Raw genomic sequence first — 16503 nt, forward strand, 5'->3', positions numbered from 1 at the left:
GGAGCGGCAGCAGTTTCAGAACTTTTTCAGCCATTATGCGCTGGCTTTTCTGTCCCCAGCACATTGTGCTCCTGGTTTCCAAGTGGCGCTGCCACCCGGCTCCTCCACTCTACTGCTGAAGCGTTGTCTGAAATTACTCATCCTTCCGTTAACAGGGCTCGGATTCTGACGTGGACACACCAGCCAACCTTGGGAAATACCTGGACTCGTTTCTAGCTTTCACAACCCATCCCAGCCAGGTAGGGGAAAGGGAGAGGGGGCTCTGAGTGCAGTGTGTGTAGTTAAACCACAACGTAGAAGGCCGTGTCACTTCTGCTGCAGAGGAAATCAGCTCATGTCAGTTATGTTTTCGAGAGCCATCTGCCATTTTTCAACCATTTTCTCCTCTGAGGATGTGGAAGGCGATGTGGTTGGTGCTGCATTGCCATCCAGTGTCCTATAAAGCCCACGCAGCATGGAGAGCACAGGGTTCAGAGACTGGAGCAAACCCTGGTATTTGCTTGGTGGGAGACTCTTTCCCATTTGCCAGAGTAGCTTGGCAGTTTTGGCTGGGCCTGGAAAGTGCGTGGCCTGAATTAGGGAGTCATTGTAGCTTGCCATTCCCCTTTTAGCGCAAAGGTTCAGGCTTCTGCACCAGAGAGTACAACCCTGTTGAAACTTTTGTTCTTTCTTCTTTTCCCAACAGTTCCTGCGCTCTTCCACTCAGATCACCTGGGGAGCCCTCTTTCGACATGAAATCCTGTCCCGTGACCCTCTGCTGTTAGCTATGATCCCAAAGTACCTTCGTGCATCTATGACTAACCTAGTGAAGGTATGGAGGAGCTCTGTTCTGCTGGGTGTGAGCTGGTGGTGCCTCGGTGAATGTTTCATAGTGGTAACAGTGGAGAAGCTGGGTTTTTGACACAGCAGTGTAGAGCATCATCTCCAGGCTGCAGGGTAGCAGTCCTTACCTGAAGATTACAGTTCTTCAGTTCTTCCCTTAGTGTGAGTCCCCTTGGAGCTGGTGCTCAGGCAGAGGTGGGTGATTGCACCACTCGCTCCCTCACCACATCCCTTCTATTTCCAGGTGGGCTTCCCCTCTAAAACAGACAGCCCTAGTTGTGAATACTCTCGCTTTGACTTCGACAGTGATGAGGACTTCAATGCCTTCTTCAACTGTAAGTCCTCCACGGGCCTCCCAGCAAGGCCTGCTACCTCTGTCTGAGGTTTGCAGGCTTCCCCTCGCTCTCACAGGGCTGGCGGTTCCTGGCCTAGCTTAGCGCCCACCCTCTCAGCTCAGCAATGAGCTTCAATTGCTCACATTGCTGCTCCAGCTCTGCTGCTTGCCTTGTGCCTCGTGAACTTCTTGGCATTCTCTTATGGCAGGTTTGCTGAGCCTGCATTACTCAGTGTCTGAGGTATATGCTTCCTCAGTCAGTCATCCGGGGTAGCAAGGGGAATGAAACTCGCTGTACTCCAGGACTTGGACAGGAACCAGACCTGGAGGCAAGGATCCTAAAAAGAGAGTTTAGCTAAAGAATTTAATCTTATTTCTCAAAGCAAAGCTGGAAGGCTCCCATGCTGTACTACAAGCTAGTCTACTACCAGGGTATTTGAGCTCGCTCTGCAGAACTCCGCTGCCAAAGTAGCAGCCGCAGATGTTCCCAGCTGTGGAAAGGTGAAGAGCGACACTGAAGGGGAGCCATTTCCAATATCTGAACCTGACTCCTCATATCCAATTCCCTTGGCAGCTTTCCGTGCCCAGCAGGGAGAAGTCATGAGGATGGCGTGTCGCCTGGACCCAAGGACTGGCTTCCAGATGGCTGGGGAGTGGCTGAAGTACCAGCTGGCAGCTCCTGTTGATATTGGACCCATGAACTGTAAGTTGCCTGAAAAGCAGGAAAGACGAGAGGCTCAGCCTCCTGCTGGAGCCCAAAACGAGCTTCTGTGTGTGTCTTTTGAAGCCACACCTCTTAAAATCAACCAGGTTCCAAGTCAGGCTTTCCAAGGTCTCTGCAGGAAAAATCCCTCGCTGCCTACTTAAACAGCCACTGGTCCAGAGCTTTTGACTGGCAGGAAAGCGCCTTCCTTCCCCCAGTTCCTCTCACTTGGATCTTTCCCATGAAAACAATTTCAAACCGAAAGGCCAGACTTAACTGGATTTGTCCTTCCTGTAAAGTGAGCCAATCTTTGTCCTGAGAAATCCAAACGTATCTGCCTCGCAAAGGGCTTTGTCACTCACATTGCTCCTCCTCCACACAGGCCACTTGCTGCCTTTAAAATCCCATTTAAGTGAGACCCTTCCTTTGTTTTCCCTTCTGCTGTGGTTTGTTGAAATCACTTCCTCTTATATCTCAGGGATGTTGTTTGTGATCCAGGAGCCTCCACCTCAATGACAAAGCAAACAGCCTTTGGACACCATTTAGTACCTACCTCCCATGCTTGCCTGCCGGAAACCTTCTCCCTAGTGGCAAAGGGAATAGAGGGAAAGGATAGGAGCACTCATGAGTGGGTGGTTCAAATGTCCAGCAAGGTTTCCGTGAGGGACTTTGCAGAGGACTTTCCAAGCTGGCATTGTGCTTGGGAGGAAAGGGGAAGCTAGACTTCTCTAGTGTCACAGGTGCTCCAATTTTCTCTTCTCTTCTCTCCATTCACAGCTAAGACTGGGGAAGGTCTCTGCTCCATCTTCTCTCCTTCCTTTGTACAGTGGGATGCTATGACCTTCTTCTCGGAGAGTGTCATCAGTCAGATGTTCCGGACACTGGATAAGGAAGTACATACCCTCTAACTTCTGTTTGCCTGGTTTCTATGCATCGGGTTGACATGGGAGTTTGCTGGCTGCATTGCCTTTCAGATAATAGGTCGCAAAAATGCTAGCTTGCAGCAACAAAATACAATAGTGCTGAAACTCCAGCTGTCAGGGGAGGTCATAGTTGCATTGGGGAATGGTGATCTTTTTGGTAGGTAGGGCCAGTTCCACGGTGGGCTTTGAACATCATAAAAGTGCTTTCGATCTGGACGCTATTCAGTGAGGAGCCAGTGCAGTGATTAGGGTCCCAGGTGATCTCTTTAGAGCAGCCACTATTGTTGGGAGAAAGAGTCTGTTTTAAGTGGTAGCTCTCAGGTTTTGTTCAAATCAGCTTGTGTTTTTTGAGGCAAACTTACACACACAGTGGAAGAGAGAATTGAACAGCAAAAGATGAGAAAAATGCAGCTTCTCTCTGCCATTTGCAGTGCATTAGCAGGAAAATCACAAGCACAGTGCACTATCTTTATTTGCCATTTAGGATCTGGCCAGTTTTTAATCAGGATTGGGCTGCTTGGGCATGTCATTCTGGTCACAGCAAAGAATTGCAAGGGTTGTTTTGTGCTGGCTGGGTAAGCCTGAAACTTGTTAGCCAGGAGGCAAAAGGAGAGCTAGGGAAGAGGTGGGAGGAAGTGGACACCGTAGACAGGCAGTAAGAGTTGGAACCTCTGGTTGTTTCCAGACATCCGTAGAGATGGTGATGCTGTCTGTTCCCTCTTTCTTGCAACAGCAATTGCACATAATGTGCACATAGGTTAAAATGAGCTTTGCTGCTTTTAACCCACTTTGGGATGACTTCACCCAAGGGTGCTGTTCAACACAGCAGCTCCCTGGCCAGGCCCTGGGAGGAGACATTGGAGTGTTGGCTACATGTCACATCTCTGACTGTTGCTTTCTTTCCTTTTCCCCTCTCCCCTTTTCTTCTTGCAGGAGATCCCAGTGAATGATGGCATAGAGCTGCTGCAGCTTGTCCTGAACTTTGAAACAAAGGATCCTCTCATCTTGTCCTGTGTGCTTACCAATGTCTCTGCACTCTTCCCTTTTGTCACCTACAGGCCAGAGTATCTACCCCAAGTCCTCTCCAAGGTAGGTGTCCTGTAGACCAGTGGTTGACAACCAAGGGTATGGGAGTACGGAGAGGTCTTCCAGGAGGTACGTCAACTCATTTACATATTTGCCTAGTTTTACAACAGGCTACATACAAAGCACTAGCAAAGTCAGTACAAACTACAATTTCATACAGACAAAATGAGAAAGTAAGCAATTTTTCAGTACTAGTGTGTTGTGACACTTTTGTATTTTTATGTTTTGTAAGCAAGTAGTTTTTAAATGAGGTGAAACTTGGGCTACACAAGACCAATCAGACTGCTGAAGCGGGTACAGTAGTCTGGGAAGGTTGAGAGCCACTGTTGTAGATTACCCTTTGACCAAATAGCCTGAGTGGAGTATTGGTACCACATGGCCCTTACATATTTTAACTAATCCTCATGAGACCCCTAGGAGAGGAATGATCCCTCCTGTTAGAAATGGGATTAAAACTGAGGCACTGCAATGAAGTAACTTGCCCAAAGACAGGGAATCAGTGGAGGGGTCATATAACCTGCATTTTGCGATTTCCAGTACTGGACTTCAACCACTAAATGACACACTCTGTCTCAATAAAAGTCTTCTCTTATATCATGGCCTGAGTGCACTGGGAACTCATACTCTTCCTGAATAAAGGTGTTTCCACTGGCTTGGTGAAGTCACACCAATAGCCTGTGCCTAGTATTCCAGAATGAATGCCAGATATTGGCGATTGACTGACTCTTCCCTTGTCCCACAGCTATTCACCGCCGTCACTTTTGAAGTTATAGAAGAGAGCAAGGTAAGTCCATACTCCTTGGCCATAGTATGCTATAGTACTTGTATCAGGTGTGCCCTCTTTGAGGAGCATATTGATGCCTGAGACCAGGTCTAAAGTTGCACTGCAACTAACTTCTCAATCAGATTTGTCCTTGAGAAGGGGATACCTAGACACTTAAATCCCTTCTTCGTGGTCTAAGCCAATAAGCCTTGGCAGATGGAAGCTTGGGAGGCATTTAGGATGAAATTCACCCCCATGAAACAGTCCAGGATATAGCTATTTGGGTATTTGTGCAGCAGACCTCTACTTGGGAGTGAATTTCACGCACTAGCCACCACGCATCCCCTTCAGTGGTTGGCATGTGTGTGGCTGTGATTGGTGTTAGTATGGCTGCTACCCCTGGGTGCATGCTGGGAACCGTAACGCAATAGATAAAAATCAGTTGCATTCTCATCCCAGGAATTGAATTGGAGCCCAGAGGCTTGGGCTTGCAGTGACTCCTCTGGGAATTGGCCGTTAACTGGACTCTTGGAATGCAGGAGTTGAAGTGTCAGTTTCCCCTGGTCTCCACAGCTCAGAAAATTACATTAATGTATTTGGCTAATGGGGAGGCCTTGGGTCTGTCTAGGTTTTGTAGCTTGACCCTGAATTTTGTTGGTCCAGGCCCCAAGAACTCGGGCAGTGAAGAATGTGAGAAGACATGCATGCTCCTCGATCATAAAGATGTGTCGGGACTACCCTCAGCTTGTCCTGGTATGTACATGCAATTCTGTTCCAGGGCGCCACTGCCCCATCTTCAGCTGCATTTCTGGGGATTGGGAACCTTCAGTTCCTCTGTGTCAATCTCTTTTTTTTCCAGGGAGACTCTCCCTGTTTTTACTCGGATTTGACTGTAGAGCAGAGATATTTCTGCTGCACAGAAAACCAAGCGGCTTATTCTCTTTCTCAACACTCGAGTGATACTGACTTTTTATTTATTTTTAAATATATTGCAGTAGCACCTAGAGCAATGGCTCTCAAACTTTTGTACTGGTGACCCCTTTTACATAGCAAGCCTCTGAGTGCGACACCCCCCCCCCTTATAAATTAAAACACTTTTTTATATTTTTAACACCATTATAAATACTGGAGGCAAAGCAGGGCTTGGGGTGGAGGCTGACAGCTCACGACCCCCCATGTAATAACCTCGTGACCCCTTGAGGGGTGCCGACCCCCAGTTTGAGAACCCCTGACCTAGAGGCCCTGATCAGGACCTGGAGCCTGTTGTGCTTGGCCCAGTACAGATCTATAGCAAGGCACAGACCCTGCCCCACAATTTACAATCCAAGATGCTGATCAACATCTCTGAAGTGGGGGAAGGGAATATACAAGCCTATAACCATTTTATAGGCACATTTGTTATATTTTATGTATTGTAATATCAGTTGTCCCCTTAGTTGAAGCTATTCACCCTGGCTGATCTCTTAGATTTTTGCATCAGAAGTGGGTCAGGAGAAGTGATGTCAAGGAGCTGGGGAGGATATTGGCTTTCTGGATTAGTCTAGGGGGAGTGGAAGAGAATATAAATACTGGTCGCTCTTTCTGCTTGATCCCACCAGGTCAGTCTCTTCTACTAGCTTTGCTAAATCAGCAAGCCCACAAACTGTTTGGGCTCTTGGCTCCAGCAGCACTGGTATTTGATTGCTAGGGTACTGGGGAGCTGTAGTTAGAGGGACATTGTGTTGTCAACCTGTTTAAGGAAGGGAACTGTTGAGGCCTGAAGGATAATGGATGGCATTCTGCTCCTCTTGAGGATCCCTTCGGTTGCTGGAGGCGTAGCAGCTGTCACTCACTTTGTGGCTACAGATTAGTCTCCATGTTGTGGCAAAACACAAGCTGCTGCTTTGAAGGTGCTAATTGGGGTCGTTTAGGATTCCAGCTTGTATTTCAGTACAGCTGCCAAGAAAGAGTGGGTTTGTCATCATCCATCCCAAAGGTAATGAATGCTCCTTGATGCTTGTACAAGCTTCTATGCTTGTTCCTTGACGCTTGACGTATGAGTAGACTAGGCAAGCGAAAACTGAACCACTGCAGTGAGGATAGACCATTAGCTTGGACAATCAGGTTTTCTTGGTTAGACTCTCAAGGGTGGGAGCGGAGAGATGTAAAGTCCTGAACTCTGATATTTGAGTGCCTAGAGACCAGCTGACTTCCTTGCCATCCCTGAAGGACTAGAGCAGTTTGGGGTTTAGACCACGCTGTGATGGTGCAGCTGGCTGAGGCAGCAGTGTCTACCCTGATCTCAAACATTATTTGCCATGGACAGTGGAGATCATTGGAGTACCTAGTGGGAGGAAGGGAGATAGAGGAGCAGGGTAGAAACAAGTCTCTGCCAGGCTTAAGGAAGAGGCTGGAAAGATCAGGGCCAGGGAGATGAGCCCTTGAGAGGGGGACTGCATCTTGTGTGTGGGAATACAATACATACCAGTCTCTCTACCCCCCAAAAGTGAGTGCAGCAGACCCAGTCAGGGGGTGAGTGACAATATCCTGCTTGGGTCTTTGTTCCAGCCTAACTTTGAGATGCTGTATAACCACGTGAAGCAGCTGCTGTCCAATGAGCTGCTCCTGACGCAGATGGAGAAGTGCGCTCTCATGGAGGCTCTGGTCCTCATCAGCAACCAGTTCAAGGACTACCAGCGGCAGAAGGTTTTCCTGGAGGAGCTCATGTCTCCTGTTGCCAACCTGTGGCTCTCTGAAGAGATGCAGAGGTACAAGGTCCACATTAACCATTCCTGAGCTAGAGCTGAAGATGGTGCAGAGATTCTGGGGGCTAGTATGTGCCTCCCTCTAGAGAATGTGTGCACCAGAGGAGCATTGCTTTGTGCCTCCTGTGTTTGCTAGCCACAAGCCCTCTGCACTCTTAAGAAATTTGTCCATGCTTTGAGTCCCTGCTAATAACCCAGGAGGTGGAAAAGCTGCTTGGCGTGGAGTATATCTAAACAGCACATGCTGGGAAGGGGTATGGGGCCACAGCACTCTCCAAACCTCTGGCAAAAAGGAGAGTCAAAATACCCCCTTCACTGACCTCCGGGAGAAGCCATGTGTGCAGAGCTGCTGTCCTCTGCCAACACCTGCGAAAACTGCTACGCAGCAGCTAGAAGCAGAATTACTGAGCTTTGAAAGGTGCTTCTCTGGAATATTTCTGAACTGAATTGAAAGAGGTGCTGGGCTGCAGGTGGACTGTGCATGGGAATATTCGGAGCAGGGTTTGTTGGCTGGCTTCTGCAATTCTGGGCCAAGTCAGCAGAGCTCCATGCGGAGAAGCAGACTTCAGCTCAGCCTGTCCCACCAGCCTGGGATCTCAGGTCACTTGGCATTGATGAGGCCTTGTGTACAGTGAGGGGGTCAGTTTCGTTAAACTGAAAGGGGAAGCTAAGCACAGTTGTTCAGGGCAGTCACCTTGAGTTCATCTTTAAGATGAATTGACTGATTGTGGTGAATAGGACTTTTGACTCTCTGTGCTGGGACAGCATTTATTGCAGGTGCCAGACTCTGCTTAAAGGTCCTCAGTGCTTTTGATAATCCCAGGCTTGCTTGTTTCTGCCCCTCAGAGTCCTATCAGATCCTGAAGCTTTCATCTCCTACGTGGGTGCTGACAACAAAATCGCTGATCCCGTCTTAGAAGATCCCAGTGGCCTGAACCGCTCCAGAGTGAGTATCCATTACCTGGGGAGGCTCGGTCTTTGGAGAGTGGCAAGTAATTCCTCTGCCTTCTACACGTGCTCACCTATTCTGCCTCTTGAATAGGGCCTTGTGCAAGACCTGTCCTAAACATGCGCCTTTTGTTGGACCCAGATCACTACGTCGTTCACACTGCAGAATGGCGGATGGCTTCTGACTCTAGCTCAGTGGACATGGGTCACGTAAGAGAAGCAGGATCATGTCTCCCGTTTCCCCCATCCCTGTGTGATATATAGAATCCTGTAACCCTGCAAGGCAGGAGGCTTGCTGTATTCCTCATGCGGTAGTTCATAAGCCTTTGTGCCTGGCATAGCTCAGGCTCTGTTTGGAGCAGTCTGTTTTGTGGATGCAGTTGGGTTAAGGCTGGATGTTTTGGGTAATGTGGCGCAGTGAATTGCGATTCCCAAGTGAAGCATTCTGGAAAGCATGAGACAGGCTGCGTGGCGTGGAGTGTAACTCAAATACTCTCCGGGAACCGTGGTGTATGAGCTGCTAGCTGCAGGATGTCCTCACTGCAAACTGGTAGTTGCTGTCTTCAGGGTTGTGGCAGATGTGGCAATGCCGATGGTAAGGACTCTGCTTGTGACAGACGCTAATGCAGTTTTAGGCAGTTGCAGGAACGTGGAGTTTCTGGTTGGTCCATGATGCGTGCGGGGAGATGAGACAGTGATGACTTAAATGTTTCCTTTTAGAGGGTGCCCCACGTGGTCATTTGGACCCAGCGAGACCTTCTGCATTGACACTGTGTCCAGTAATAAGCTCCTGTGCTATTCCTGCATGTCAAGGGGTTATTGCAAACCCTGGAAGGTATCAGGATAGTGTGGGGGATCTTCTCATGGGCACGTTCCCCCGAGGCAGCCTGCCCTCACGGTTGGGCAAGTGGAGTGCCACCCCAGGAGAAGGGCCAGGGGGAGAGGGTTCTCTCTGGCCTTCTGTTGCTTTTGCTTGCGTCCTTGCTAAGAAGAGTTCTCTCCATGTCTTTTGTTTTGCTGTAGATAAGCTTTTGCGTGTACACCATTCTGGGAGTTGTGAAACGGGCTCGTTGGCCCACTACCCTGGAAGAGGCTAAGGCCGGAGGATTTGTGATCGGGTGCATGCCCAGCGGCAATCCGATCTACCGTAACCCCTGCACTGAGCAGGTCCTGAAACTTCTCGACAACTTGCTCGCTCTCATAAGGTGGGTCGAGTTGACGTGACACCAGTTATGCTGACTAAACAGTCTCTTGACGTGAACCTGCAATGAATGTTGTGTGCTCTGAGCGTGTTCTCCCATTGAAGCCAACGGGAGCACAGGCTTGGGCACCTGCACCAGTGCTGTTCCCGACTGTTCTCAGTGGGGAATGGGCCTGGGGAAAGTGAGCCTTCTTCACACTCACAGCCCTGGCCCATGAGATTCCATTGAAGCCAATGGGAGCTCAGGCTGGGGTTGCCTCCCCCACCTCCATCTGGAAATGTGTCCAACCTAAAGCTGCCTCCCTGACTAACCAAGTATTTCTCAACTAACATCTCTGCTCTGCCTTCAGCCCCCACCAGGCCACCTCTCCAGTCACCACCAGAGCAGGGCCTGCTCTCCTGGCGTCCAGTGGGAGTTTGCTTTGGTCTCTCTTCAGTACTAAGTTGAGCTTCTTTGACTGCTGAGTGTGAATTCTGGCTGCCTGAAGCATGATCTGCCATTGAAACCAATGGGGGCTCACGCTAAGGCTCTTTCTGTGCCCTGCAGTGCCGCCTCTCGGTGTACCCGCTGGGAGTCTGCATCGTGTGTCTGCAGCTTGGCCAGGGTGGAGGTGAGATGAAGGTGGTTCAGGTTGGGGTGGGAGGAGGAGTTCTGAATTGTGCCGTTCCCTCACCTGGTGATGCAGTGTTAGGAGAGTAATAGCTCTCTGAGCTACCCCTTGGTGGATTCTCGGTGACTGCCGACAGGGAGGCATTGCTGGGCTTGGGGCTGGCTCTCAGCCTCGCGCTGGCCAGTGATGTGTGTAGTGTATGAGGCAGTCCCCCCCTCCCCCTTCTGGAGCTGGGTATCGTGTTTAATCACCACATAGCTTTTCAGCACTCAGCTCTAGGGCGGGGGAGGCCCATGTAGGGCACTGTCTAGCCAGGTTCTTAAAAAATGAGTCACTGCCCAAATCAGGACAGTGCTGCTGCCATTGTGAAGGGGGGGGGGGGTAGGTGCATCCAGTCTTGGCCCACTCAAGCAAATTCCTCTTTACAAGGCGTAGGCTGGGCACGTTCGCCCATTGTCAGTGTTGAGCTATCTAGTTGCTATCGATGCAGCAGGGATGAGATTTGCCCTTTACTCGTGAAGGTGGAAGATCCCCTGGGTCCGTTCTTTGTGCCGGTTGTGAGCTCTCTGGGCAGAGAGAGACTCATGCGGAGTTTCCTGGGTGCTGAGCACTTTGTCATTGTTTGTTTATGTGGCATCACGGCTCTGAAATCCAGCAAACCAGGGTCCAAGTGAGCATTCCCACTCCTTGAGCAGGGTTGGTGGCCGAGGCTGAGTGAGCTGTTTACCTTTACAGTCATTGCACTGCCAGTGCCAGGCTCGGACTTAGTAAAGGCTTTAGGATACCTGCGTGACAAGCCTAGGAAACTAAATTCCACCCTTGTATGTCAGCAAACTCCCATTGTACTGCTTCTAAAGAAGCAGAAGCTCCAGGACTTGCACAGACTATACTCTGTTGCTAGTGCTCTTTCTCCAGCGTGTGGAAGTGGCGCCTATGCCGTTTCCTGGGGTGATGCACCAGTGTTACCATTAAGACTTTTCTGCCGCATACTGATGGGACCACTGGTTTTAGGCATGTCTGAGAAGTAGATCATAACGTGTTGCAGTGGCTTGCACTTGATCCTCAAAGGCCCCCTCCCTTTCCCAATGGAGTTCTCAGCGCTGGTGCTGCACCTGGGAGAACTGAATGGTTGAGATATTGAAAGTGACCAGCCTCCTGCCTTGCACCTTACTTTGCTGAGCTCGGGAGGTGAGGTCCAACTTGGTATGGCAGCCTCAGCCTGCAGGATGCAGGGATTTCTCTGTGATTGCTCTAGATTTGCAAAATTATATATAAGCAGAATTGGAGCTGCCAGGAAAGGGTAGAGCTTGTGTTGTGTTTCTCTCTGGAGTTGTTTCTGCTCTCCCAGTGTGTATTTCCCCTGCACTCGTCTCCTAGGGTACCTGTTAATGTGGACGGCATGAGGGGTTGTGAGGTCTGGAGAAGACTTGTGTGGGGAGGTACAGTGCAAGGGCAAAGCGTGGCTACCTGGAGTGGTGATTGCAGGATCGGGACAATAGCTGCCTTATTGTTGGGATCTATCATTGCTCATAGTTGGCCTATTGGCACGGTGCTATCTGGGAGAAGCAGTCAGCTCCTGCATGGTTAATGTGCCACTGAGGAGGAAGGGCTTATGCTAGGGGCTGGGAACTCTTGCAGGATGCATTGGCTGACTTGAGAGCGACTGGATCAGTAGGAGGCAGCCACACAAATTCTCCTGAGCAGCTGAGTTGAACTGTAAGTAAAGAAGCTCCTTCGAAGCAGAACTGTTCTCCAGTGTAAATGGTTGTTTACGCTCCTCTGTGGGTGTCTTGCTTCGTCCTTTGTGCCATGTATGGGAGTAGAGGCTGTGAAAACACACAATAGTCACAAGGTCTGCGCTAAGGTAAGTAATATGTGGAATAGCTCCTCAGTCTTGGCTATGCCCTTAGGGAGATGGCCAGTGAGCTGATACGCTAAATAGGTAACTCCTCTGAGGCAGTCCAAGTGCATGTTGAGGGTTATAGATAGTGTAATGTAACCTCAGCTGGCCAAGTTCTTTTGTGCCTGACCTAACTTGCCTTTCGCTGTTTTGGTGGTTGTGTGAATATTTGTTGAATGGGCTTGAAATTGCTCCATTAATTACTTGTCGCTTGCAGCTTGTCTGCCAATCGTTTCCCTTGTCCTCTGATATTTCAGTTTATCCATCTGCTTTTGGCTTCTGGTTAACTTTATTTCCTGCCTGGGTTTGAGCCTGAATAATGGTGCCCCCTGGCCGTGGACACGATCTCTGCCTTTGGAGAAAGGGGAGTTTCCTGAATTCAGCAGCTGCACAGACTGACTCACCCAGCATCTTTTATACCTGGGATCTGTTCCTGTTGCATTAGAAACAGGCTTATCATGTGCCCTGCACAACCACAGGGCTCTTTCTGAATCCATCTTGACAAGATACTGCTTTTACACAGCATCAGTGTCCATGGTGGATCAGGTATACAGCTATATATAATATGCTCTGGGGAACTCCCTTTTTTCCAATATGGACTTCTGGGAGGCTCTGAAAGTCCCATCCTCTGGCCCAGAAGATTTAGTCTCCGCACAGGAGACACTTCCTGCCTGTTGAGCGGAGCTATAACTGTTTCTCTAAAAACACGGCCTCCATGCCCTGCCATATCCTTTCCGTGGGTCTTTCCTGTATTATAAATATATCTATTGGGAATGCCATTTTCTGTTTTTTCTTCGGTGCTGAATTTCCTAAAGGCCTCTTTGCCCCCTCGATTATGCTCATTGGTCACAAGTAGGGCTGAGAGTGTTGATCTTGCCGTACGCGGTGGCTGAATTCCACCATGCATGGTGGCTGTGCTTTCATGAGGAGCAGCAGATCGGCCCCTCGTGTAACCTCAGTTACTGCTGTAGCTTTGCTGAGCCGTTAGCCAGGGGAGATTTGACCTTTATATGACTGAGCATCTGCTCGTGCCTCTGCCTGTGATTATAGCGGAGGTCAGACTAGATGATTTTGTGATCTCTTCTGACATTAAACTCAATGTCTCATGCAACTCTACTACCAATTTAAGAAAATGTTCTAAGATAGGACCCAAGACAGAGACCTGCAAGATGTGATACTCTGATCCTCACAGGACTGTCCAGACAACCTCTTTGTTCAGAACATAATGTTCCAAACCTGCCCTGCTGGAGGACTAACCGCCAGCTCCATAATCCTGAGTTTGGAATGCTGCAACGTGGCTTAGTCAGCATCCAACCACGTCCCTTTGCTCCGGCTGTTATTAGCATGAAACAGGCTGGAGACACACACAAGGTGACTGTTTAAAGATGATGAAGCTCCTTTGGCTGGTTGTGCCACGTGGCACTGCATAAGTGGTTCTGTGTAAACCTCCGACAGGGGTACGTAGCACTCTGAGCCTGTAAGGCAGCATTTCCCAATTTTTTTTTGCAAGCTGAACGCTTTTCTATAATTTGCAGCAAGCACTGGTGTAAGTCTCGCCCGCAGTAGTCTGCCACGCACTAAATGTCTGTGCGACCTCTGCTGGTTAGCAGTAAAAGTTCTGTGGTGCACTTTGGTCTGTTCCCATTTCAAACTGGGATAGATCAAAGCACACCAGGGAACTTTTAGTGCCTGCCAGGAGGGTCCACACGGGTAATTAGTGTGCAGTGGGCTACTGTGGGGTAGATTTACACCTCAGCTTGTCATGGACTAGCTGTTCATGTAAATAAGCCCGACGTCCCCTTTCAGGGAAGTAAAACCAGTCATGGTCTCCTTTCTGCCCCACTGCGTGGTGTTAAAAGCCTACCCAAAATGAGTGGTCAATCACAGTAGATTGTGAAGACCTTCATGTACTTCCTCTGCTCCTTTATATGGCTTGAACAATGAAATAGTTAATAATGGTTACAACTAAAATACCTCACTGGCATCTGTGTGTTAGCACTCATTGAGCTGAATGGGGTAGTTCACACCTCAGAGCTGTTTTTGTTTCAGGCTCTCTGCAAACTCAGGCAGAGATTGCTGCATCTTTTGTACTTGGGTCATCTCTCTGAAGGTTTTCTTCATGACTATAGCAGCTAGAGACTTATTTTAAAATTAAAAAAAAGAAAGCTGAGACTCTGGAGAACAGTTGAGGCTTGTCTGTGCCCCCTGCCCCCAGCTAGTCCTTCACACCCCCCAGGGGAGCGCGCACCCCACTTTGGGAAACGCTGCTCTAGGGGGAGATACTGAGTTGCCCTTGATCACCTCTAGCAGCAGGTACAATGGCATTGCAGTTTTGGAGGAGGCTGTTGGGCCGTTTGGCTGCAGGATTTATGCTGTGTGCAGCTGTCGACGCCCAGAGTGGAGGTCTGAGGTCTCAAAGGAGAGAGGTAGGTGAGAGAGACACCCCCTGCTGAGACAAGCTCTGAGAATCATTACTTTGGCTAGTGAGGGACCCTTTTTGGCCTGGATGGCAAAGAACCACCCACCCTTGGCTGAATTGGAGTCCATCACAGAGAGCTGACAGTGAGTGGCCAAATCCTGGTTATGCAGAACTCTTCCCTGCCGGATGCATTGTCCAGGGGGCACATGTCTCTGCCACACTGCCACTTGTAACATGTATATTAGGCTGTTGTGCTCCCTAGAGTTCCTCCAGTGCCGCCTGCCACTCTGGGGACTGTGACCCATCCCTGAGGTGCAGCGTGTGTATTTCGGAGCGGGGACAGCCTCTCCCTCTGCTGGGCCGTTGGGTGCAGAAGATCTTGCTGGAAACAGAATTCATGTCTGTTGGGTTTTTAAATATATTCTCTGGCCGCGCTGGCCAAGCTAATGAGCTGTTGCCAGTGTCGACTGGAGAATTGTTGGGAGTCTTTGCTGCCAGCGCTGGAAAAGGGTGGGATGAACGGGAATGTGAGGGGCCAGCTGGGAACTCCTGGACAGGAGGTGGAGTCTCTCCATGTCACCGGGGGATGAGCTTCCCTGATATTTTCCCAGGTGGAGAAGGGGGATCCCATGCACAAGTGCTTGGTCTCACCTTCCTCATCCACAGAGGAGCTGTTGACGGGCTGAAGGTGGAGGATCCCACTGCAAAGCAGCAAAGGGGCTTGACTTGCATGATTATAAACTACTCTCCCTTCTCTTTCAGGACCCACAACAATCTCTACATGCCAGAGATGGTGGCTAAGCTGGGGGAAACATTTGCAAAGGCTTTAGATATGCTGGAAGTGGAGAAGAATGCCATCCTAGGTAAAGACAGCCAACTCCTCTTTATCTGAATCAACCCTCCTACCCAGTTCACTGGCAGGGAGTGGTAGCACAAACCCCCATCTCCCTATCTCAGCTTGGGGGGGCAATCACAGCTTCCTGGCAGCTCATTCCCAAAAGAGGGACTGAGCTACTCGTGTGTCTGTCCGTAAGCTGCATTAGTTTTTCTGTGTATACACATCTGGATCTGTGTGCTCCCATAACTAGATCATTGTTCCACAGTAACACTGCCTGCCATAGGAGCAGAAACTTGCTATCTGGGCATCCTCAGTAGAAGTCTGGCCCCTGCCATTTGTCTCTAGTCATTATAGGTAGGGCTCTACCAAATTCACAGCCCTGAAAAATGTGTCATGGATGGTGAAATCTGGCCTTTTGTGTGCTTTTACTCTATTCTATACAGATTTCATGGGGGAGACCAGCGATTCTCAAATTGGGGGTCCTGACCCAAAAGGGAGTTGCAGGGAGATCACAAGGTTATTTTAGGGTATTGCCACTCTTACTTCTGCGCTGCCTTCAGAGCTGGGCGGCTGGAGAGCGGCAGCTGTTGTCTGGGTGCCCAGCTCTGAAGGAGGTGCTCCGCCAGAAGTAAATAAGGGTGGCAGTACCATACCACTCCCCCTTACTTTTGCATTGCTGCCTTCAGAGCTGGGTGGCCGGAGAGTAGTGGCTGCTGACTGAGGGCCCAGCTCTGCAGGCAGCAGCGCAGAAATAAGGGTGGCAATGCCACACCATCCCATCCTTACTTCTGTGCTGCTGCTGGCGACGGCTCTGCCTTCAGAGCCGGGCTCCCAGCCAGCAGCCACTGCTCTCCAGCTGCCCAGCTCCAAAGGAGAGCCACCACCAGCAGCAGTGCAGAAGTAAGGGTAACAATAATGCAACCCCCCCTACAATAATCTTGCAACCTCCTCACCCCCCACCCTAACAACTCCTTTTTGGGTCAGGACCCCTACAATTACAATACTGCGAAATTTCAGATTTAAATAGTAAATCTCATTATTTCAGCTATCTTTAAAATCCTATGACTGTGAAATTCACCAAAATGGACCATGAATTTGGTAGGGCCCTAATTATAAGTAGGTTTTTAGAACCTCATCCAATAGATTTGGGATGCATCAGGCATGTGAATAAATGAAGTATTCTGTGTAACCAGGGAAGGATGGTCTTGGGA

The 16503-nt window shown here is 49.6% G+C and overlaps 1 protein-coding gene across 2 annotated transcripts in view; it reads left to right on the plus strand.

Annotated features, from left to right (window-relative positions):
- The window catches only part of XPO5 (exportin 5), a 36551-nt gene that overhangs the window by 9652 nt on the left and 10396 nt on the right, over positions 1-16503 (plus strand). For both annotated transcript variants that reach the window (XM_034764873.1, XM_034764874.1), the window contains 12 exons: positions 156-239; positions 686-811; positions 1067-1157; positions 1731-1859; positions 2637-2752; positions 3716-3871; positions 4611-4652; positions 5295-5384; positions 7179-7378; positions 8222-8321; positions 9347-9528; positions 15217-15317. In XM_034764873.1, coding sequence (XP_034620764.1) covers positions 156-239; positions 686-811; positions 1067-1157; positions 1731-1859; positions 2637-2752; positions 3716-3871; positions 4611-4652; positions 5295-5384; positions 7179-7378; positions 8222-8321; positions 9347-9528; positions 15217-15317 — 1417 coding nt within the window. The remainder of the gene's footprint in view (positions 1-155; positions 240-685; positions 812-1066; positions 1158-1730; positions 1860-2636; positions 2753-3715; positions 3872-4610; positions 4653-5294; positions 5385-7178; positions 7379-8221; positions 8322-9346; positions 9529-15216; positions 15318-16503) is intronic.

Source organism: Trachemys scripta, chromosome 3 (assembly GCF_013100865.1).
Source record: "Trachemys scripta elegans isolate TJP31775 chromosome 3, CAS_Tse_1.0, whole genome shotgun sequence".
Lineage (NCBI taxonomy): Eukaryota > Metazoa > Chordata > Testudines > Emydidae > Trachemys > Trachemys scripta.